The sequence below is a fragment of the Oncorhynchus masou genome, chromosome 24, assembly GCF_036934945.1.
Source record: "Oncorhynchus masou masou isolate Uvic2021 chromosome 24, UVic_Omas_1.1, whole genome shotgun sequence".
Lineage (NCBI taxonomy): Eukaryota > Metazoa > Chordata > Actinopteri > Salmoniformes > Salmonidae > Oncorhynchus > Oncorhynchus masou.
In genome coordinates, this window is record NC_088235.1 from 1,390,020 (window position 1) to 1,416,635 (window position 26,616).

The 26,616-nt window shown below is 47.6% G+C and overlaps 1 protein-coding gene across 1 annotated transcript in view; it reads right to left on the reverse strand.

Annotated features, from left to right (window-relative positions):
• LOC135513356 (probable JmjC domain-containing histone demethylation protein 2C) overlaps positions 1 to 26,616 on the reverse strand; it is a 351,376-nt gene that overhangs the window by 173,527 nt on the left and 151,233 nt on the right. The window contains 1 exon segment of the mRNA XM_064936284.1: positions 1,117 to 1,222. Coding sequence (XP_064792356.1) covers positions 1,117 to 1,222 — 106 coding nt within the window.

Below are 26,616 nucleotides of genomic sequence, written 5' to 3' on the forward strand. Positions count from 1 at the left end.
TACAATGTGGATGTTGTTAACAAGCGCAAGACCACAGAGCTTCGTCAGCTGTGGTCAAACACACTGACTAACAGATAGACCCTGGTCAACAGTAGTGTTCTATATAGGGAATAGGGCTCTGGTCAACAGTAGTGTTCTATATAGGGAATAGGACCCTGGTCAACAGTAGTGTTCTATATAGGGAATAGGGCTCTGGTCAACAGTAGTGTTCTATATAGGGAATAGGGCCCTGGTCAACAGTAGTCTTCTATATAGGGAATAGGGCTCTGGTCAATAGTAGTGTTCTATATAGGGAATAGGGCCCTGGTCAACAGTAGTCTTCTATATAGGGAATAGGGCTCTGGTCAATAGTAGTGTTCTATATAGGGAATAGGGCTCTGGTCAACAGTAGTGTTCTATATAGGGAATAGGGCCCTGGTCAACAGTAGTCTTCTATATAGGGAATAGGGCTCTGGTCAACAGTAGTGTTCTATATAGGGAATAGGGCTCTGGTCAACAGTAGTGTTCTATATAGGGAATAGGGCCCTGGTCAACAGTAGTGTTCTATATAGGGAATAGGGCTCTGGTCAATAGTAGTGTTCTATATAGGGAATAGGGCTCTGGTCAACAGTAGTGTACTATATAGAGAATAGGGCCCTGGTCTAAAGTAGTGTTCTATATAGGGAATAGGGCCCTAGACAACAGTAGTGTTCTATATAGGGAATAGGGCTCTGGTCAACAGTAGTGTTCTATATAGGGAATAGGGCTCTGGTCAACAGTAGTGTTCTATATAGGGAATAGGGCTCTGGTCAACAGTAGTGTTCTATATAGGGAATAGGGCTCTGGTCAACAGTAGTGTTCTGTATAGGGAATAGGGCCCTGGTCAACAGTAGTGTTCTATATAGGGAAAAGGGCTCTGGTCAACAGTAGTGTTCTGTATAGGGAATAGGGCTCTGGTCAACAGTAGTGTTCTATATAGGGAATAGGGCTCTGGTCAACAGTAGTGTTCTATATAGGGAATAGGGCTCTGGTCAACAGTAGTGTTCTGTATAGGGAATAGGGCTCGAAGGACTAAGCATCATCACAGTGAACAGTTGGTTGGGTTTGTTAAATATTAAATACATCAGTGTTTCTTACCTTGCAAAAAAATGTCCTGAACCTTTTGATCTTTGAGCCAGAACCTGACCTCTTCATGAAGCTGAGGGTTGTCCCTGAGAACAGGACTCAAACTGTCCACTTCGTCCTGCAGACAGACGGAGGAGCGGACACGTGAGAACCGTATAATATACATACTAAAGACCATTCAGTACATTACAACTGGAGGTGGAACCTGTGTATTATACCAGACAATGCATTACAAATACACTGCTCAGAAAAATAAAGGGAACACCTAACTTCTTCGATATAGGGGGCGCTCTTTTAATTTTTGGATAAACAAACGTTCCCGTTTTAAACAAGATATTTTGTCACGAAAAGATGCTCGACTATGCATATAATTGACAGCTTTGGAAAGAAAACACTCTGACGTTTCCAAAACTGCAAAGATATTGTCTGTGAGTGCCACAGAACTAATGCTACAGGCGAAACCAAGATGAAATTTCATACAGGAAATGGCCCAGATGTTCCAATGTCTCCTTATATGGCTGTGAATGCGCCAGGAATGAGCCTACACTTTCTGTCGTTTCCCCAAGGTGTCTGCAGCATTGTGACGTATTTGTAGGCATATCATTGGAAGATTGACCATAAGAGACTACATTTACCAGGTGTTCGCTTGGTGTCCTCCGTCGAAATTATTGCGCAATCTCCAGCTGCGTGCACTTTTCCATTTGGTTCAGAGAAGAAAGGCAACTGCCACGAATGATTTATCATCGAATAGATATGTGAAAAACACCTTGAGGATTGATTCTCAACAACGTTTGCCATGTTTCTGTCGATATTATGAAGTTAATTTGGAAAAAGGTTTGGCATTGTAATGACTGAATTTTCAGGGATTTCAGAGCATGGAAGCGCTACCAGGAGACAGGCCAGTACATCAGGAGACATGGAGGAGGCCGTAGGAGGGCAACATCCCAGCAGCAGGACCGCTACCTCCACCTTTGTGCAAGGAGGAGCAGGAGGAGCAGTGCCAGAGCCCTGCAAAATGACCTCCAGCAGGCCTCAAATGTGCATGTGTCTGCTCAAACGGTCAGAAACAGACTCCATGGGGGTGGTATAACGGCCCGACGTCCACAGGTGGGGGTTGTGCTTACAGCCCAACACCGTGCAGGACGTTTGGCATTTGCCAGAGAACACCAAGATTGGCAAATTTGCCACTGGCGCCCTGTGCTATTCACAGATGAAAGCAGGTTCACACTGAGCATGTGACAGACGTGACAGAGTCTGGAGACGCCGTGGAGAACGTTCTGCTGCCTGCAACATCCTCCAGCATGACCGGTTTGGCGGTGGGTCAGTCATGGTGTGGGGTGGCATTTCTTTGGGGGAGCGCACAGCCCTCCATGTGCTCGCCAGAGGTAGCCTGACTGCCATTAGGTACCGAGATGAGATCCTCAGACACCCTGTGAGACCATATGCTGGTGCTGTTGGCCCTGGGTTCCTCCTAATGCAAGACAATGCTAGACCTCATGTGGCTGGAGTGTCAGCAGTTCCTGCAAGAGGAAGGCATTGATGCTATGGACTGGCCCGCCCGTTCCCCAGACCTGAATCCAATTGAGCACATCTGGGACATCATGTCTCGCTTCATCCACCAACGCCACGTTGCATCAGACTGTCCAGGAGTTGGCGGATGCTTTAGTCCAGGTCTGGGAGGAGATCCCTCAGGAGACCATCCGCCACCTCATCAGGAGCATGCCCAGGTGTTGTAGGGAGGTCATACAGGCACGTGGAGGCCACACACACTACTGAGCCTCATTTTGACTTGTTTTAAGGACATTACATCAAAGTTGGATCAGCCTGTAGTGTGGTTTTCCACTTTAATTTTGAGTGTGACTCCAAATCCAGACCTCCATGGGTTGATAAATTAGATTTCCATTGATCATTTTTGTGTGATTTTGTTGTCAGCACATTCAACTATGTGAAGAAAAATGTATTTAATAAGAATATTTAATTCATTCAGATCTAGGATGTGTTATTTTAGTGTTCCCTTTATTTTTTTGAGCAGTGTATATTTATTACAATTAAAAACCAAGAAACCATCTTTAAAGTGAGAAGTCTGGTCTGAAGCAGAAAATGAAGAAATTCATGAGCCCCACGATGTCTACTTTCCTTTCACCCATGCTCTACCAAGGTTTTCCAGCACCAATGTCTACTCCGCCCATGCTCCACCAAGGTTTTCCAGCAGCAATGTCTACTCCGCCCATGCCATACCAAGGTTTTCCAGCACCAATGTCTACTCCGCCCATGCTCCATACCAAGGTTTTCCAGCACCAATGTCTACTCCGCCCATGCTCTACCAAGGTTTTCCAGCACCAATGTCTACTCCGCCCATGCTCTACCAAGGTTTTCCAGCAGCAATGTCTACTCCGCCCATGCCATACCAAGGTTTTCCAGCACCAATGTCTACTCCGCCCATGCTCTACCAAGGTTTTCCAGCACCAATGTCTACTCCGCCCATGCTCTACCAAGGTTTTCCAGCACCAATGTCTACTCCGCCCATGCTCTACCAAGGTTTTCCAGCACCAATGTCTACTCCGCCCATGCTCCACCAAGGTTGTCCAGCACCAATGTCTACTCCGCCCATGCTCCACCAAGGTTTTCCAGCACCAATGTCTACTCCGCCCATGCCATACCAAGGTTTTCCAGCACCAATGTCTACTCCGCCCATGCTCTACCAAGGTTTTCCAGCACCAATGTCTACTCCGCCCATGCCATACCAAGGTTTCCAGCACCAATGTCTACTCTGCCCAAGTCAACCATTCTTAATCTTTGGTCTTTTGCTCAAGGCATGGTTCACATACTTTTTCTTGCCACTGTGTGTGTGTGTGTGTGTGTGTGTGTGTGTGTGTGTGTGTGTGTGTGTGTGTGTGTGTGTGTGTGTGTGTGTGTGTGTGTGTGTGTGTGTGTGTGTGTGTGTGTATTCCAGGGTATTTCTTTATTTTCTACATTGTAGAATAATAGTGAAGATGTCAAAACTATGAAATAACACATAATTATGTAGTCACCAGAAACCTGACTATGTATTTTAGATTCATCAGCTACCCTTTGCCTTGATGACAGCTCTGCACACACTTGATAGATAGACAGTAGATCTGTGTCTACCTGTGTGTAGATATGGAGGAAGAGAAGAGAACCAGACAACAACAGATCTGTGTCTACCTGTGTGTAGATATGGGGGAAGAGAAGAGAACCAGACAGACAACAACAGATATGTGTCTACCTGTGTGTAGATATGGGGGAAGAGAAGAGAACCAGACAACAACAGATCTGTGTCTACCTATGTGTAGATATGGAGGAAGAGAAGAGAACCAGACAACAACAGATCTGTGTCTACCTGTGTGTAGATATGGAGGAAGAGAAGAGAACCAGACAACAACAGATCTGTGTCTACCTGTGTGTAGATATGGAGGAAGAGAAGAGAACCAGACAGACAACAACAGATCTGTGTCTACCTGTGTGTAGATATGGGGGAAGAGAAGAGAACCAGACAGACAACAACAGATCTGTGTCTACCTGTGTGTAGATATGGAGGAAGAGAAAGGAAGGAGCCAGTAAACTGTGAATTTGAATAGCTAACAGTAAAATGGCCCACATTTTCCTGGGTTTAGACAGACCATGTCAACCAAGTTGGTCATCGTTTTCCACCCACATAAACACACCAAGTTTAAAAGCAAACTGGCTAGGGGGCTGTGAGGACCCTAACCCTGGCTGGAGGTCTGGGGGACCCTAACCCTGGCTGGGGGTCTGGGAGAACCCAAACCCTGGCTGGGGGGCTGGGAGGACCCTAACCCTGGCTGGGGGCTGGGAGGACCCTAGCCCTGGCTGGGGGGGGCTGGGGGTCTGGGACCCTAACCCTGGCTGGGGGGCGAGCTGGGGGACTGTTGTCCACGGATCCAATTAGAAAATACCAATGCCTGTTATGTCTTTCTCTCTCCCCTCTGTTTTTCTCTCTGGCCCTCCTCCCCTCCCCTTCTCTCTCTGGCCCCTAACCCTGGCTGGGGGCTGGCCCTCCTAACCCTCCCCTTCTCTCTCTGGCCCTCCTCCCCTCCCCTTCTCTCTCTGGCCCTCCTCCCCTCCCCTTCTCTCTCTGGCCCTCCTCCCCTTCCCTTCTCTCTCTGGCCCTCCTCCCCTCCACCTCTCTCTCTGGCCCTCCTCCCCTCCCCTTCTCTATCTGGCCCTGGGAGGACCCTCCCCTCTCTCTCTGGCCCTCCTCCCCTTCTCTCTCTGGCCCTCCTCCCTCCCCTTCTCTCTCTGGCCCTAACCTCCTCCCCTCCCCTTCTCTCTCTGGCTGGGTGAGCCCTCCCCTCCCCCTTCTCTCTCTGGCCCTCCTCCACTACCCTTCTCTCTCTGGCCCTCCTCCCCTCCCCTTCTCTCTCTGGCCCTCCTCCCCTCCCCTTCTCTATCTGAAAATACCTCCTCCCCTCCCCTTCTCTCTCTGGCCCTCCTCCCCTTCTCTCTCTGGCCCTCCTCCCCTCCCCTTCTCTCTCTGGCCCTCCTCCCCTCCCCTTCTCTCTCTGGCCCTCCTCCCCTCCCCTTCTCTCTCTGGCCCTCCTCCCCTCCCCTTCTCTCTCTGGGCTGTAACAACAGTGTGTTGGAGGATCTTCTATTTGTTCCAGTGGAAAACACTTACATATGGGTGTTGCTGCGTTATGGAATTTGAAATACTTCCAGATACAACTCTGACCCAGAAAAACAAGGCTTCCTCTTCCCGTCCCTTTCTACTACTGAGACAGGAAGGCAGAGGGGAGAGAGGGTGTGTGTGAGTGTGAGAGGCAGCTCAGACACTCTTCTGCTCTCTGTGCAGGCCTTGGAAGCCCCCGTCTTCAACAGACAGGACTGACCAACCGAGAGGACTGACAGACAGGACTGACAGACAGGACTCCAGGCTCTAATCAGCTGAGGACAGCATCCACATATCGGGTGGCTGACGTTCTGTGTGGGTCTCTCTCTCTCTGTGTGTGTGTGTGTGTGTGTGTGTGTGTGTGTGTGTGTGTGTGTGTGTGTGTGTGTGTGTGTGTGTGTGTGTGTGTGTGTGTGTGTGTGTGTACAACAGTGTGGATTTAAATTACAGTCCTATCATATGACTTCCCAAACATCATTCCATAATTAACCAACTAGCCTATACCTGACCTATACATCCATTAAACAGTCAACAGTATGGTTGGTAGACCTATACATCCATTAGACAGTCAACAGTATGGTTGGTAGACCTATACATCCATCCATTAGACAGTCAACAGTATGGTTGGTAGACCTATACATACATCCATTAGACAGTCAACAGTATGGTTGGTAGACCTATACATCCATTAGACAGTCAACAGTATGGTTGGTAGACCTATACATCCATTAGACAGTCAACAGTATGGTTGGTAGACCTATACATCCATTAGACAGTCAACAGTATGGTTGGTAGACCTATACATCCATTAGACAGTCAACAGTATGGTTGGTAGACCTATACATCCATTAGACAGTCAACAGTATGGTTGGTAGACCTATACATCCATTAGACAGTCAACAGTATGGTTGGTAGACCTACATCCATTAGACATCCATTAGACAGTCAACAGTATGGTTGGTAGACCTATACATCCATTAGACAGTCAACAGTATGGTTGGTAGACCTATACATCCATTAGACAGTCAACAGTATGGTTGGTAGACCTATACATCCATCCATTAGACAGTCAACAGTATGGTTGGTAGACCTATACATCCATTAGACAGTCAACAGTATGGTTGGTAGACCTATACATCCATTAGACAGTCAACAGTATGGTTGGTAGACCTATACATCCATTAGACAGTCAACAGTATGGTTGGTAGACCTATACATCCATTAGACAGTCAACAGTATGGTTGGTAGACCTATACATCCATTAGACAGTCAACAGTATGGTTGGTAGACCTATACATCCATTAGACAGTCAACAGTATGGTTGGTAGACCTATACATCCATTAGACAGTCAACAGTATGGTTGGTAGACCTATACATCCATTAGACAGTCAACAGTATGGTTGGTAGACCTATACATCCATTAGACAGTCAACAGTATGGTTGGTAGACCTATACATCCATCCATTAGACAGTCAACAGTATGGTTGGTAGACCTATACATCCATCCATTAGACAGTCAACAGTATGGTTGGTAGACCTATACATCCATTAGACAGTCAACAGTATGGTTGGTAGACCTATACATCCATTAGACAGTCAACAGTATGGTTGGTAGACCTATACATCCATTAGACAGTCAACAGTATGGTTGGTAGACCTATACATCCATTAGACAGTCAACAGTATGGTTGGTAGACCTATACATCCATTAGACAGTCAACAGTATGGTTGGTAGACCTATACATCCATCCATTAGACAGTCAACAGTATGGTTGGTAGACCTATGCATCCATCCATTAGACAGTCAACAGTATGGTTGGTAGACCTATACATCCATCCATTAGACAGTCAACAGTATGGTTGGTAGACCTATACATCCATTAGACAGTCAACAGTATGGTTGGTAGACCTATACATCCATCCATTAGACAGTCAACAGTATGGTTGGTAGACCTATACATCCATTAGACAGTCAACAGTATGGTTGGTAGACCTATACATCCATTAGACAGTCAACAGTATGGTTGGTAGACCTATACATCCATTAGACAGTCAACAGTATGGTTGGTAGACCTATACATCCATTAGACAGTCAACAGTATGGTTGGTAGACCTATACATCCATTAGACAGTCAACAGTATGGTTGGTAGACCTATACATCCATTAGACAGTCAACAGTATGGTTGGTAGACCTATACATCCATTAGACAGTCAACAGTATGGTTGGTAGACCTATACATCCATTAGACAGTCAACAGTATGGTTGGTAGACCTATACATCCATCAGACAGTCAACAGTATGGTTGGTAGACCTATACATCCATCCATTAGACAGTCAACAGTATGGTTGGTAGACCTATACATCCATCCATTAGACAGTCAACAGTATGGTTGGTAGACCTATACATCCATTAGACAGTCAACAGTATGGTTGGTAGACCTATACATCCATTAGACAGTCAACAGTATGGTTGGTAGACCTATACATCCATCCATTAGACAGTCAACAGTATGGTTGGTAGACCTATACATCCATTAGACAGTCAACAGTATGGTTGGTAGACCTATACATCCATTAGACAGTCAACAGTATGGTTGGTAGACCTATACATCCATTAGACAGTCAACAGTATGGTTGGTAGACCTATACATCCATTAGACAGTCAACAGTATGGTTGGTAGACCTATACATCCATTAGACAGTCAACAGTATGGTTGGTAGACCTATACATCCATTAGACAGTCAACAGTATGGTTGGTAGACCTATACATCCATTAGACAGTCAACAGTATGGTTGGTAGACCTATACATCCATTAGACAGTCAACAGTATGGTTGGTAGACCTATACATCCATTAGACAGTCAACAGTATGGTTGGTAGACCATCCATTATCAACATCCATCCATTAGACAGTCAACAGTATGGTTGGTAGACCTATACATCCATCCATTAGACAGTCAACAGTATGGTTGGTAGACCTATACATCCATTAGACAGTCAACAGTATGGTTGGTAGACCTATACATCCATTAGACAGTCAACAGTATGGTTGGTAGACCTATACATCCATTAGACAGTCAACAGTATGGTTGGTAGACCTATACATCCATTAGACAGTCAACAGTATGGTTGGTAGACCTATACATCCATTAGACAGTCAACAGTATGGTTGGTAGACCTATACATCCATCCATTAGACAGTCAACAGTATGGTTGGTAGACCTATACATCCATCCATTAGACAGTCAACAGTATGGTTGGTAGACCTATACATCCATCCATTAGACAGTCAACAGTATGGTTGGTAGACCTATACATCCATTAGACAGTCAACAGTATGGTTGGTAGACCTATACATCCATTATACATCCATCCATTAGACAGTCAACAGTATGGTTGGTAGACCTATACATCCATTAGACAGTCAACAGTATGGTTGGTAGACCTATACATCCATTAGACAGTCAACAGTATGGTTGGTAGACCTATACATCCATTAGACAGTCAACAGTATGGTTGGTAGACCTATACATCCATTAGACAGTCAACAGTATGGTTGGTAGACCTATACATCCATTAGACAGTCAACAGTATGGTTGGTAGACCTATACATCCATTAGACAGTCAACAGTATGGTTGGTAGACCTATACATCCATTAGACAGTCAACAGTATGGTTGGTAGACCTATACATCCATTAGACAGTCAACAGTATGGTTGGTAGACCTATACATCCATTAGACAGTCAACAGTATGGTTGGTAGACCTATACATCCATCCATTAGACAGTCAACAGTATGGTTGGTAGACCTATACATCCATCCATTAGACAGTCAACAGTATGGTTGGTAGACCTATACATCCATTAGACAGTCAACAGTATGGTTGGTAGACCTATACATCCATTAGACAGTCAACAGTATGGTTGGTAGACCTATACATCCTATACAGTATCCATCCATTAGACAGTCAACAGTATGGTTGGTAGACCATTAGACAGTCAACAGTATCCATCCATTAGACAGTCAACAGTATGGTTGGTAGAGTCAACAGTATACATCCATCCATTAGACAGTCAACAGTATGGTTGGTAGACCTATACATCCATCCATTAGACAGTCAACAGTATGGTTGGTAGACCTATACATCCATCCATTAGACAGTCAACAGTATGGTTGGTAGACCTATACATCCATTAGACAGTCAACAGTATGGTTGGTAGACCTATACATCCATTAGACAGTCAACAGTATGGTTGGTAGACCTATACATCCATTAGACAGTCAACAGTATGGTTGGTAGACCTATACATCCATCCATCAGACAGTCAACAGTATGGTTTAGGTACATCCATTAGACAGTCAACATCCATCCATTAGACAGTCAACAGTATGGTTGGTAGACCTATCCATTAGACAGTCAACATCCATTAGACAGTCAACAGTATGGTTGGTAGACCTATACATCCATTAGACAGTCAACAGTATGGTTGGTAGACCTATACATCCATTAGACAGTCAACAGTATGGTTGGTAGACCTATACATCCATTAGACAGTCAACAGTATGGTTGGTAGACCTATACATCCATTAGACAGTCAACAGTATGGTTGGTAGACCTATACATCCATTAGACAGTCAACAGTATGGTTGGTAGACCTATACATCCATTAGACAGTCAACAGTATGGTTGGTAGACCTATACATCCATCCATTAGACAGTCAACAGTATGGTTGGTAGACCTATACATCCATTAGACAGTCAACAGTATGGTTGGTAGACCTATACATCCATTAGACAGTCAACAGTATGGTTGGTAGACCTATACATCCATTAGACAGTCAACAGTATGGTTGGTAGACCTATACATCCATTAGACAGTCAACAGTATGGTTGGTAGACCTATACATCCATTAGACAGTCAACAGTATGGTTGGTAGACCTATACATCCATTAGACAGTCAACAGTATGGTTGGTAGACCTATACATCCATTAGACAGTCAACAGTATGGTTGGTAGACCTATACATCCATTAGACAGTCAACAGTATGGTTGGTAGACCTATACATCCATTAGACAGTCAACAGTATGGTTGGTAGACCTATACATCCATTAGACAGTCAACAGTATGGTTGGTAGACCTATACATCCATTAGACAGTCAACAGTATGGTTGGTAGACCTATACATCCATCCATTAGACAGTCAACAGTATGGTTGGTAGACCTATACATCCATTAGACAGTCAACAGTATGGTTGGTAGACCTATACATCCATTAGACAGTCAACAGTATGGTTGGTAGACCTATACATCCATTAGACAGTCAACATCCATTAGACAGTCAACAGTATGGTTGGTAGACCTATACATCCATTAGACAGTCAACAGTATGGTTGGTAGACCTATACATCCATTAGACAGTCAACAGTATGGTTGGTAGACCTATACATCCATTAGACAGTCAACAGTATGGTTGGTAGACCATTAGACATCAACATCCATCCATTAGACAGTCAACAGTATGGTTGGTAGACCTATACATCCATTAGACAGTCAACAGTATGGTTGGTAGACCTATACATCCATTAGACAGTCAACAGTATGGTTGGTAGACCTATACATCCATCCATTAGACAGTCAACAGTATGGTTGGTAGACCTATACATCCATTAGACAGTCAACAGTATGGTTGGTAGACCTATACATCCATTAGACAGTCAACAGTATGGTTGGTAGACCTATACATCCATTAGACAGTCAACAGTATGGTTGGTAGACCTATACATCCATTAGACAGTCAACAGTATGGTTGGTAGACCTATACATCCATTAGACAGTCAACAGTATGGTTGGTAGACCTATACATCCATTAGACAGTCAACAGTATGGTTGGTAGGCCTATACATCCAGTCAACAGTATGGTTGGTAGACCTATACATCCATTAGACAGTCAACAGTATGGTTGGTAGACCTATACATCCATTAGACAGTCAACAGTATGGTTGGTAGACCTATACATCCATTAGACAGTCAACAGTATGGTTGGTAGACCTATACATCCATTAGACAGTCAACAGTATGGTTGGTAGACCTATACATCCATTAGACAGTCAACAGTATGGTTGGTAGACCTATACATCCATCCATTAGACAGTCAACAGTATGGTTGGTAGACCTATACATCCATTAGACAGTCAACAGTATGGTTGGTAGACCTATACATCCATTAGACAGTCAACAGTATGGTTGGTAGACCTATACATCCATTAGACAGTCAACAGTATGGTTGACCTATACATCCATTAGACAGTCAACAGTATGGTTGGTAGACCTATACATCCATTAGACAGTCAACAGTATGGTTGGTAGACCTATACATCCATTAGACAGTCAACAGTATGGTTGGTAGACCTATACATCCATTAGACAGTCAACAGTATGGTTGGTAGACCTATACATCCATTAGACAGTCAACAGTATGGTTGGTAGACCTATACATCCATTAGACAGTCAACAGTATGGTTGGTAGACCTATACATCCATCCATTAGACAGTCAACAGTATGGTTGGTAGACCTATACATCCATTAGACAGTCAACAGTATGGTTGGTAGACCTATACATCCATTAGACAGTCAACAGTATGGTTGGTAGACCTATACATCCATTAGACATCAACAGTATCCATCCATTAGACAGTCAACAGTATGGTTGGTAGACCTATACATCCATTAGACAGTCAACAGTATGGTTGGTAGACCTATACATCCATTAGACAGTCAACAGTATGGTTGGTAGACCTATACATCCATTAGACAGTCAACAGTATGGTTGGTAGACCTATACATCCATTAGACAGTCAACAGTATGGTTGGTAGACCTATACATCCATTAGACAGTCAACAGTATGGTTGGTAGACCTATACATCCATTAGACAGTCAACAGTATGGTTGGTAGACCTATACATCCATTAGACAGTCAACAGTATGGTTGGTAGACCTATACATCCATACATCCATTAGACAGTCAACAGTATGGTTGGTAGACCTATACATCCATTAGACAGTCAACAGTATGGTTGGTAGACCTATACATCCATTAGACAGTCAACAGTATGGTTGGTAGACCTATACATCCATTAGACAGTCAACAGTATGGTTGGTAGACCTATACATCCATTAGACAGTCAACAGTATGGTTGGTAGACCTATACATCCATTAGACAGTCAACAGTATGGTTGGTAGACCTATACATCCATTAGACAGTCAACAGTATGGTTGGTAGACCTATACATCCATTAGACAGTCAACAGTATGGTTGGTAGACCTATACATCCATCCATTAGACAGTCAACAGTATGGTTGGTAGACCTATACATCCATCCATTAGACAGTCAACAGTATGGTTGGTAGACCTATACATCATTAGACATCCATTAGACAGTCAACAGTATGGTTGGTAGACCTATACATCCATTAGACATCAACAGTATGGTTGGTAGACCTATACATCCATTAGACAGTCAACAGTATGGTTGGTAGACCTATACATCCATTAGACAGTCAACAGTATGGTTGGTAGACCTATACATCCATTAGACAGTCAACAGTATGGTTGGTAGACCTATACATCCATTAGACAGTCAACAGTATGGTTGGTAGACCTATACATCCATCCATTAGACAGTCAACAGTATGGTTGGTAGACCTATACATCCATCCATTAGACAGTCAACAGTATGGTTGGTAGACCTATACATCCATTAGACAGTCAACAGTATGGTTGGTAGACCTATACATCCATTAGACAGTCAACAGTATGGTTGGTAGACCTATACATCCATTAGACAGTCAACAGTATGGTTGGTAGACCTATACATCCATTAGACAGTCAACAGTATGGTTGGTAGACCTATACATCCATTAGACAGTCAACAGTATGGTTGGTAGACCTATACATCCATCCATTAGACAGACAACAGTATGGTTGGTAGACCATTATCAACATCCATCCATTAGACAGTCAACAGTATGGTTGGTAGACCTATACATCCATCAGACAGTCAACAGTATGGTTGGTAGACCTATACATCCATTAGACAGTCAACAGTATGGTTGGTAGACCTATACATCCATCCATTAGACAGTCAACAGTATGGTTGGTAGACCTATACATACATCCATTAGACAGTCAACAGTATGGTTGGTAGACCTATACATCCATTAGACAGTCAACAGTATGGTTGGTAGACCTATACATCCATTAGACAGTCAACAGTATGGTTGGTAGACCTATACATCCATTAGACAGTCAACAGTATGGTTGGTAGACCTATACATCCATCAGACAGTCAACAGTATGGTTGGTAGACCTATACATCCATTAGACAGTCAACAGTATGGTTGGTAGACCTATACATCCATCCATTAGACAGTCAACAGTATGGTTGGTAGACCTATACATCCATCCATTAGACAGTCAACAGTATGGTTGGTAGACCTATACATCCATTAGACAGTCAACAGTATGGTTGGTAGACCTATACATCCATTAGACAGTCAACAGTATGGTTGGTAGACCTATACATCCATTAGACAGTCAACAGTATGGTTGGTAGACCTATACATCCATTAGACAGTCAACAGTATGGTTGGTAGACCTATACATCCATTAGACAGTCAACAGTATGGTTGGTAGACCTATACATCCATTAGACAGTCAACAGTATGGTTGGTAGACCTATACATCCATCCATCCATTAGACAGTCAACAGTATGGTTGGTAGACCTATACATCCATCCATTAGACAGTCAACAGTATGGTTGGTAGACCTATACATCCATTAGACAGTCAACAGTATGGTTGGTAGACCTATACATCCATTAGACAGTCAACAGTATGGTTGGTAGACCTATACATCCATTAGACAGTCAACAGTATGGTTGGTAGACCTATACATCCATCCATTAGACAGTCAACAGTATGGTTGGTAGACCTATACATCCATCCATTAGACAGTCAACAGTATGGTTGGTAGACCTATACATCCATTAGACAGTCAACAGTATGGTTGGTAGACCTATACATCCATTAGACAGTCAACAGTATGGTTGGTAGACCTATACATCCATCCATTAGACAGTCAACAGTATGGTTGGTAGACCTATACATCCATTAGACAGTCAACAGTATGGTTGGTAGACCTATACATCCATTAGACAGTCAACAGTATGGTTGGTAGACCTATACATCCATCCATTAGACAGTCAACAGTATGGTTGGTAGACCTATACATCCATTAGACAGTCAACAGTATGGTTGGTAGACCTATACATCCATCCATTAGACAGTCAACAGTATGGTTGGTAGACCTATACATCCATCAGACAGTCAACAGTATGGTTGGTAGGCCTATACATCCATCCATTAGACAGTCAACAGTATGGTTGGTAGACCTATACATCCATTAGACAGTCAACAGTATGGTTGGTAGACCTATACATCCATTAGACAGTCAACAGTATGGTTGGTAGACCTATACATCCATCAGACAGTCAACAGTATGGATGGTAGACCTATACATCCATTAGACAGTCAACAGTATGGTTGGTAGACCTATACATCCATTAGACAGTCAACAGTATGGTTGGTAGACCTATACATCCATTAGACAGTCAACAGTATGGTTGGTAGACCTATACATCCATTAGACAGTCAACAGTATGGTTGGTAGACCTATACATCCATCCATTAGACAGTCAACAGTATGGTTGGTAGGCCTATACATCCATCCATTAGACAGTCAACAGTATGGTTGGTAGACCTATACATCCATTAGACAGTCGTTGCTGTAAATGAGAACGTGTTCACAGGACTTAGTGGGACAACAGCTCAGACAGAACACTAACGGGACAGCAGCTCAGACAGAACACGAGCAGGACTCAGTGGGACAACAGCTCAGACAGAACACTAACGGGACAGCAGCTCAGACAGAACACTAACGGGACAGCAGCTCAGACAGAACACTAACGGGACAGCAGCTCAGACAGAACACTAACGGGACAACAGCTCAGACAGAACACTAACAGGACTCAGAGGTCTCCTGAGCCACTCTGCCTTGTAGAGGGCAATGAGGAGCAGCGCCCCCTGCTGGTATGAGGTCTCCTGAGCCACTCCAGTCTGCCTTGTACAGGGCAATGAGGAGCAACGCCCCCACCCTCTCTGGCAGCACGGGTGAGGGAGGAGACTTCATCACACACCAGAGGAAGTGAGGCAATGATTTGTATTTCACCTCCATTTCACCTCCTCCAATATAACAAAGAGCAGCATGGTGTCTAGCTGGATAAGAGCAGCATGGTGTCTAGCTGGATAAGAGCAGCATTATAATGAAGAGAAGCATGGTGTCTAGTTGGATAAGAGCAGCATGGTGTCAAGTTGGATAAGAGCAGCATGGTGTCTAGTTGGATAAGAGCAGCATGGTGTCAAGTTGGATAAGAGCAGCATGGTGCCTAGCTGTATAAGAGCAGCATGGTGTCTTGCTTGATAAGAGAAGCATGGTGCCTAGCTGGATACGTGCAGCATGGTGTCTAGTTGGATACGAAGCATGGTGTCTAGTTTGATAAGAGAAGCATGGTGTCTAGCTTGATAAGAGCAGCATGGTGTCTAGCTGGATAAGAGCAGCATTATAATGAAGAGAAGCATGGTGTCTAGTTGGATAAGAGCAGCATGGTGTCAAGTTGGATAAGAGCAGCATGGTGTCTAGTTGGATAAGAGCAGCATGGTGTCAAGTTGGATAAGAGCAGCATGGTGCCTAGCTGTATAAGAGCAGCATGGTGTCTTGCTTGATAAGAGAAGCATGGTGCCTAGCTGGATACATGCAGCATGGTGTCTAGTTGGATACGAAGCATGGTGTCTAGTTTGATAAGAGAAGCATGGTGTCTAGCTTGATAAGAGCAGCATGGTGTCTAGCTGGATAAGAGCAGCATGGTGCCTAGTTGGATAAGAGAAGCATGGTGTCTAGCTGGATAAGAGCAGCATGTGTCTAGCTGGATAAGAGCAGCATGGTGTCTTGCTTGATAAGAGAAGCATGGTGCCTAGCTGGATAAGAGCAGCATGGTGCCTAGTTGGATAAGAGCAGCATGGTGCCTCGCTGGATAAGAGCAGCATGGTGTCTAGTTGGATAAGAGTCTAGGAGGAGGTGGTGGTGTCTAGGAGGAGGAGGTGGTGTCTAGGAGGAGGTGGTGGTGTCTAGGAGGAGGGGGTGGTGTCTAGGAGGAGGAGGTGGTGTCTAGGAGGAGGAGGTGGTGGTGTCTAGGAGGAGGAGGTGGTGTCTAGGAGGAGGAGGTGGTGTCTAGGAGGAGGTGGTGGTGTCTAGGAGGAGGAGGTGGTGTCTAGGAGGAGGAGGTGGTGTCTAGGAGGAGGTGGTGATTCAGACTTTATACTCCCAATTTAGCAACTGGGTCCGATACTATGGCAACCCAGTATGAGTGTCGTGAGAAAATGTCTTGTTGCCGGGGCGATATAATAAATATGGCTGCGGAGTGTAACACAGAAATGTGGGGGGGGCTGTTGCTATGGTAATATGATACAAGGCTACAGTGTGGTGTTGTTTCTGGTTTCTCCTGTAATGTTCTGGGCTCTGCATGACTAAAGCATGATCTTATGTTGCTGGCTACATGTAATGTTGAACGCCCATAGTGAGTGTGTGTGTGTGTGAGTGTCGCTATAGTAACATGATACTACCCTGAGCGAAGGACAGAGACCCAAATGAACACTAGCGTGTGAGAGAGACAGGGAGAGCTGTGAGACAGAGGGAGCTTTGTCTGTACAGCCCTGCCTTCCTTCCAGGGTAAGCCATTAAGTTGTGTTGGTGCTACAGAACAGAGTAGCACTGTCAGTTCTGGATCACTGAGGGAGACTGTTGTGTAGCAGAGCCAGCTGCAGACCCTACCCCCACCCTGCTACAGTCACCTCACTACCCTGCTACAGTCACCCTGCTACAGTCACCTCACCACCCTGCTACAGTCACCTCACCACCCTGCTACAGTCACCCTGCTACAGTCACCTCACTACCCTGCTACAGTCACCTCACTACCCTGCTACAGTCACCCTGCTACAGTCACCTCACCACCCTGCTACAGTCACCTCACCACCCTGCTACAGTCACCCTGCTACAGTCACCTCACTACCCTGCTACAGTCACCTCACTACCCTGCTACAGTCACCCTGCTACAGTCACCTCACCACCCTGCTACAGTCACCTCACCACCCTGCTACAGTCACCTCACCACCCTGCTACAGTCACCCTGCTACAGTCACCTCACTACCCTGCTACAGTCACCCTGCTACAGTCACCTCACTACCCTGCTACAGTCACCTCACTACCCTGCTACAGTCACCCTGCTACAGTCACCTCACCACCATGCTACAGTCACCTCACCACCCTACTACAGTCACCTCACTACCCTGCTACAGTCACCTCACTACCCTGCTACAGTCACCTCACCACCCTGCTAGTCACCTCACCACCCTGCTAGTCACCTCACCACCCTGCTACAGTCACCTCACCACCCTGCTACAGTCACCTCACCACCCTGCTACAGTCACCTCACCACCCTGCTACAGTCACCTCACCACCCTGCTACAGTCACCTCACCACCCTGCTCACAGTCACCTGCACTCACCCTGCTACAGTCACCTCACTACCCTGCTACAGTCACCCTGCTACAGTCACCTCACCACCCTGCTACAGTCACCTCACCACCCTGCTACAGTCACCACCCTGCTACAGTCACCACCCTGCTACAGTCACCTTGCCACCCTGCTACAGTCACCTCACCACCCTGCTACAGTCACCTCACCACCCTGCTACAGTCACCTCACCACCCTGCTACAGTCACCTCACCACCCTGCTACCCTGCTACAGTCACCCCTGCTACAGTCACCTCACTACCCTGCTACAGTCACCTCACTACCCTGCTACAGTCACCCTGCTACAGTCACCTCACTACCCTGCTACAGTCACCTCACCACCCTGCTACAGTCACCTCACCACCCTGCTACAGTCACCTCACCACCCTGCTACAGTCACCTCACCACCCTGCTACAGTCACCTCACTACCCTGCTACAGTCACCTCACCACCCTGCTACAGTCACCTCACCACCCTGCTACAGTCACCCTGCTACAGTCACCTCACCACCCTGCTACAGTCACCTCACCACCCTGCTACAGTCACCTCACTACCCTGCTAGTCACCTCACTACCCTGCTAGTCACCTCACCACCCTGCTACAGTCACCTCACCACCCTGCTACAGTCACCTCACCACCCTGCTACAGTCACCTCACCACCCTGCTACAGTCACCTCACCACCCTGCTACAGTCACCTCACCACCCTGCTACAGTCACCTCACCACCCTGCTACAGTCACCTCACTACCCTGCTACAGTCACCTCACTACCCTGCTACAGTCACCCTGCTACAGTCACCTCACCACCCTGCTACAGTCACCTCACCACCCTGCTACAGTCACCTCACCACCCTGCTACCCACCTCACCACCCTGCTACAGTCACCTCACCACCCTGCTACAGTCACCTCACCACCCTGCTACAGTCACCTCACCACCCTGCTACAGTCACCTCACCACCCTGCTACAGTCACCTCACCACCCTGCTACAGTCACCTCACTACCCTGCTACAGTCACCTCACTACCCTGCTAGTCACCTCACCACCCTGCTACAGTCACCCTGCTACAGTCACCTCACCACCCTGCTACAGTCACCTCACCACCCTGCTACAGTCACCTCACTACCCTGCTAGTCACCTCACTACCCTGCGAGTCACCTCACCACCCTGCTACAGTCACCTCACCACCCTGCTACAGTCACCTCACCACCCTGCTACAGTCACTCACCACCACAGTCACCTGCTACAGTCACCTCACCACCCTGCTACAGTCACCTCACCACCCTGCTACAGTCACCTCACCACCCTGCTACAGTCACCTCACCACCCTGCTACAGTCACCTCACCACCCTGCTACAGTCACCTCACCACCCTGCTACAGTCACCTCACTACCCTGCTACAGTCACCTCACCACCCTGCTACAGTCACCCTGCTACAGTCACCTCACCACCCTGCTACAGTCACCTCACCACCCTGCTACAGTCACCTCACTACCCTGCTACAGTCACCTCACTACCCTGCTACAGTCACCTCACCACCCTGCTACAGTCACCTCACCACCCTGCTACAGTCACCTCACCACCCTGCTACAGTCACCTCACCACCCTGCTACAGTCACCTCACCACCCTGCTACAGTCACCCTGCTACAGTCACCTCACCACCCTGCTACAGTCACCTCACCACCCTGCTACAGTCACCTCACCACCCTGCTACAGTCACCTCACCACCCTGCTACAGTCACCTCACCACCCTGCTACAGTCACCTCACCACCCTGCTACAGTCACCTCACCACCCTGCTACAGTCACCTCACCACCCTGCTACAGTCACCTCACCACCCTGCTACAGTCACCTCACCACCCTGCTACAGTCACCTCACCACCCTGCTACAGTCACCTCACCACCCTGCTACAGTCACCTCACCACCCTGCTACAGTCACCCTGCTACAGTCACCTCACCACCCTGCTACAGTCACCTCACCACCCTGCTACAGTCACCTCACCACCCTGCTACAGTCATCTCACCACCCTGCTACAGTCACCTCACCACCCTGCTACAGTCACCTCACTACCCTGCTACAGTCACCTCACTACCCTGCTACAGTCACCTCACCACCCTGCTACAGTCACCTCACCACCCTGCTACAGTCACCCTGCTACAGTCACCCTGCTACAGTCACCTCACCACCCTGCTACAGTCACCTCACCACCCTGCTACAGTCACCTCACCTCCCTGCTACAGTCACCTCCCTGCTACAGTCACCTCCCTGCTACAGTCACCTCACCACCCTGCTACAGTCACCTCACCACCCAGCTACAGTCACCTCACCACCCTGCTACAGTCACCTCACCACCCTGCTACAGTCACCTCACCACCCTGCTACAGTCACCTCACCACCCTGCTACAGTCACCTCACCACCCTGCTACAGTCACCTCACCACCCTGCTACAGTCACCTCACCACCCTGCTACAGTCACCTCACCACCCTGCTACAGTCACCTCACCACCCTGCTACAGTCACCAGTCACCTCACCACCCTGCTACAGTCACCTCACCACCCTGCTACAGTCACCTCACCACCCTGCTACAGTCACCTCACCACCCTGCTACAGTCACCTCACCACCCTGCTACAGTCACCTCACCACCCTGCTACAGTCACCTCACCACCCTGCTACAGTCACCTCACCACCCTGCTACAGTCACCTCACCACCCTGCTACAGTCACCTCACCACCCTGCTACAGTCACCTCACCACCCTGCTACAGTCACCTCACCACCCTGCTACAGTCACCTCACCACCCTGCTACAGTCACCTCACCACCCTGCTACAGTCACCTCACCACCCTGCTACAGTCACCTCACCACCCTGCTACAGTCACCTCACCACCCTGCTACAGTCACCTCACCACCCTGCTACAGTCACCTCACCACCCTGCTACAGTCACCTCACCACCCTGCTACAGTCACCTCACCACCCTGCTACAGTCACCTCACCACCCTGCTACAGTCACCTCACCACCCTGCTACAGTCACCTCACCACCCTGCTACAGTCACCTCACCACCCTGCTACAGTCACCTCACCACCCTGCTACAGTCACCTCACCACCCTGCTACAGTCCTCACCACCCTGCTACAGTCACCTCACCACCCTGCTACAGTCACCTCACCACCCTGCTACAGTCACCTCACCACCCTGCTACAGTCACCTCACCACCCTGCTACAGTCACCTCACCACCCTGCTACAGTCACCTACAGTCACCTCACCACCCTGCTACAGTCACCTCACCACCCTGCTACAGTCACCTCACCACCCTGCTACAGTCACCTCACCACCCTGCTACAGTCACCTCACCACCCTGCTACAGTCACCTCACCACCCTGCTACAGTCACCTCACCACCCTGCTACAGTCACCTCACCACCCTGCTACAGTCACCTCACCACCCTGCACAGTCACCCTGCTACAGTCACCTGCTACCACCCTGCTACAGTCACCTCACCACCCTGCTACAGTCACCTCACCACCCTGCTACAGTCACCTCACCACCCTGCTACAGTCACCCTGCTCACAGTCACCTCACCTCCCTGCTACAGTCACCTCACCTCACCACCCTGCTACAGTCACCCTGCTACAGTCACCTCACTACCCTGCTACAGTCACCCTGCTACAGTCACCTCACCACCCTGCTACAGTCACCTCACCACCCTGCTACAGTCACCTCACCACCCTGCTACAGTCACCTCACCACCCTGCTACAGTCACCTCACCACCCTGCTACAGTCACCCTGCCTCACCACCCTGCTACAGTCACCTCACCACCCTGCTACAGTCACCTCACCACCCTGCTACAGTCACCTCACCACCCTGCTACAGTCACCTCACCACCCTGCTACAGTCACCTCACCACCCTGCTACAGTCACCTCACCACCCTGCTACAGTCACCTGCTACCCTGCTACAGTCACCTCACCACCCTGCTACAGTCACCTCACCAGTCACCCCTGCTACAGTCACCTCACCACCCTGCTACAGTCACCTCACCACCCTGCTACAGTCACCTCACCACCCTGCTACAGTCACCTCACCACCCTGCTACAGTCACCTCACCACCCTGCTACAGTCACCTCACCACCCTGCTACAGTCACCTCACCACCCTGCTACAGTCACCTCACCCTGCTACAGTCACCTCACCCTGCTACAGTCACCTCACCACCCTGCTACAGTCACCTCACCACCCTGCTACAGTCACCTCACCACCCTGCTACAGTCACCTCACCACCCTGCTACAGTCACCTCACCACCCTGCTACAGTCACCTCACCACCCTGCTACAGTCACCTCACCACCCTGCTACAGTCACCTCACCACCCTGCTACAGTCACCTCACCACCCTGCTACAGTCACCTCACCACCCTGCTACAGTCACCTCACCACCCTGCTACAGTCACCTCACCACCCTGCTACAGTCACCTCACCACCCTGCTACAGTCACCTCACCACCCTGCTACAGTCACCTCACCACCCTGCTACAGTCACCTCACCACCCTGCTACAGTCACCTCACCACCCTGCTACAGTCACCTCACCACCCTGCTACAGTCACCTCACCACCCTGCTACAGTCACCTCACCACCCTGCTACAGTCACCTCACCACCCTGCTACAGTCACCTCACCACCCTGCTACAGTCACCTCACCACCCTGCTACAGTCACCTCACCACCCTGCTACAGTCACCTCACCACCCTGCTACAGTCACCTCACCACCCTGCTACAGTCACCCTCACCTCACCACCCTGCTACAGTCACCTCACCACCCTGCTACAGTCACCTCACCACCCTGCTACAGTCACCTCACCACCCTGCTACAGTCACCTCACCACCCTGCTACAGTCACCTCACCACCCTGCTACAGTCACCTCACCACCCTGCTACAGTCACCTCACTACCCTGCTACAGTCACCTCACCACCCTGCTACAGTCACCTCACCACCCTACTACAGTCACCTCACCACCCTGCTACAGTCACCTCACCACCCTGCTACAGTCACCTCACCACCCTGCTACAGTCACCTCACCACCCTGCTACAGTCACCTCACCACCCTGCTACAGTCACCTTACTATCCTGCTACAGTCACCTCACCACCCTGCTACAGTCACCTCACTACCCTACTACAGTCACCTCACCACCCTGCTACAGTCACCTCACCACCCTGCTACAGTCACCTCACCACCCTGCTACAGTCACCTCACCACCCTGCTACAGTCACCTCACCACCCTGCTACAGTCACCTCACCACCCTGCTACAGTCACCTCACCACCCTGCTACAGTCACCTTACTATCCTGCTACAGTCACCTCACCACCCTGCTACAGTCACCTCACCACCCTACTACAGTCACCTCACCACCCTGCTACAGTCACCTCACTACCCTGCTACAGTCACCCTGCTACAGTCACCTCACCACCCTGCTACAGTCACCTCACCACCCTGCTACAGTCACCTCACTACCCTGCTACAGTCACCCTGCTACAGTCACCTCACCACCCTACTACAGTCACCTCACCACCCTGCTACAGTCACCTTACTATCCTGCTACAGTCACCTCACCACCCTGCTACAGTCACCTCACCACCCTGCTACAGTCACCTCACCACCCTGCTACAGTCACCTCACCACCCTGCTACAGTCACCCTGCTACAGTCACCTCACTACCCTGCTACAGTCACCTCACCACCCTGCTACAGTCACCTTACTATCCTGCTACAGTAAGGTGGGGGTAGGGTCACCTTGCTACAGTCACCCTGCTAGTCACCCTACTACAGTCACCTTCTTTCCTCTGACATTCTCAGCCTCTATGGTACAGTTTTTACTGCTATCAAATAAATTATATTTGTCACATACGCATGGTTAGCAGATGTTAATGCGAGTGTAGCGAAATGCTTGTGCTTCTAGTTCCGAGAATGCAGTTATAACCAACAAGTAATCTAACTAACAATTCCAAAACTACTGTCTTATACACAAGTGTAAAGGGATGAAGAATATGTACATAAAGATATATGAATGAGTGATGGTACAGAGCAGCATAGGCAAGATGCAGTAGATGGTATCGAGCACAGTATATACATATGAGATGAGTAATGTAGGGTATGTAAACATATAAAAGTGGCATAGTTTAAAGTGGCTCGTGATTCATTATGGCCACACCCGTAGCACGAGCTCCAGCAGGTATATTTCACTGGTCATCCCCAAAGCCAACACTTCCATTGGCTGCCTTTCCTTCCAGTTCTCTGCTGCCAATGACTGGAACGAATTGCAAAAATCACTCAAGCTGGAGTCTCATATCTCCCTCACTAACTTTAAGCATCAGCTGTCAGAGCAGCTTACCGATCTCTGTACCTGTACCCATCTGTAAATAGCCCACCCAACTACCTCAACCCCATATTGTTACTTACCCTCTTGCTCTTTTGCACCTCAGTATCTCTACTTGCACATCATCATCTGCACATCTACCATTCCAGTGTTAATGCTAAATTATAATTATTTCACCTCTATGGCCTATTTATTGCCTTACCTCCCAACTCTTCTACATTTGCACACACTGTAAATAGATTTTTCTATTGTGTTATTGACTGTAAGTTTGTTTATTCCATGTGTATCTCTGTGTTGTTCTTGTGTCTCACTACTTTGCTTTATTTTGTCCAGGTTGCAGTTGTAAATGAGAACTTGTTCTCAACTGGCCTATCTGGTTAAATAAAGGAGAAATAAAACATACATTTGTGTCTTAATCACACAGTGCAGTTAAATCCTCAGACCAGCTGTGCATACAGTTGATTTAAGTCAAACACATCGGGTTGGTCTATATATGAAGAAATAAATACGTTTTGAACATTTAGACCAAGAACAGACGACTTTCGGTCGACCAAGGAGGCAAATTATGTCAAAATATACCATAATAGCCATTGGTGAACAGGGTACAGAGCATTAGTGTGTTCTGAGGGAGAACTTGAGATACTAACAAATGAAAAACTAGTCTGTCACTCAGAAGAAAATGATGTATCAATTCAACAAATAGGCATACTATTACAAATAAACGGTATTAAATGGGAAGCCACGCTGTACAAACCTGCATTCAATGTCATCCAACTTCAGCCCAACAGAGGTCACTGTACAGTCCACTGTCAGACGAGTAGCGGGCTGGAGTATCTCGTCTTGCTTTCTCTCTAGTAGTGTAAAGATCTGACTCACTGTTGCTGGTCACAGTCCAGCATCTCCTCTTGTTTCACCTTGTCCTTCTCCTATTCCTTCTGTCAGTTCTTCTCTCTACAGCACACTACACTACACCACGATCCTCAGCTTGCCTGCCTGGCTGGCCCTACAAACAGTGACTTCATTGTGTCCTTTATACCAAACAGAATGCGGCTCCCCCCCTTCCTCCTGTTCTCCTCCACCCTACAGACCTCCACATATCCTCATGTTCTCCTCCACCCTACAGACCTCCACATATCCTCCTGTTCTCCTCCACCCTGCAGACCTCCACATGTTCTCCTGTTCTCCTAAAAACAGTAGGATCCGTACCAGACGGACTTTCACTAGCAACCGGTCAGAGCAGGATGTTAGTAAGACTGTGGTAACTTACGTGACTGATCAGAGTTGTTCCTTTTGTCACCGTGAGCGATTCTACTGTGGCATCACATATTCCTCCAGACATGGGCCAAGAGACACATATGAGATGACTCTGCAGTGGATACTAGTTGTTATACTGTCCTCTGAGACACATATGAGATGACTCTGCAGTGGATACTAGTTGTTATACTGTCCTCTGAGACACATATGAGATGACTCTGTAGTGGACACTAGTTGTTATACTGTCCTCTGAGACACATATGAGATGACTCTGCAGTGGATACTAGTTGTTATACTGTCCTCTGAGACACATATGAGATGACTCTGCAGTGGATACTAGTTGTTATACTGTCCTCTGAGACACATATCTGAGAACAGAGAACACTGACCTAAACAGCTTCTGGACATCAGAACAGAGATCACTGACCTAAACAGCTTCTGGACATGAGAACAGAGATCACTGACCTAAACAGCTTCTGGACATGAGAACAGAGATCACTGACCTAAACAACTTCTGGACATGAGAACAGAGATCACTGAC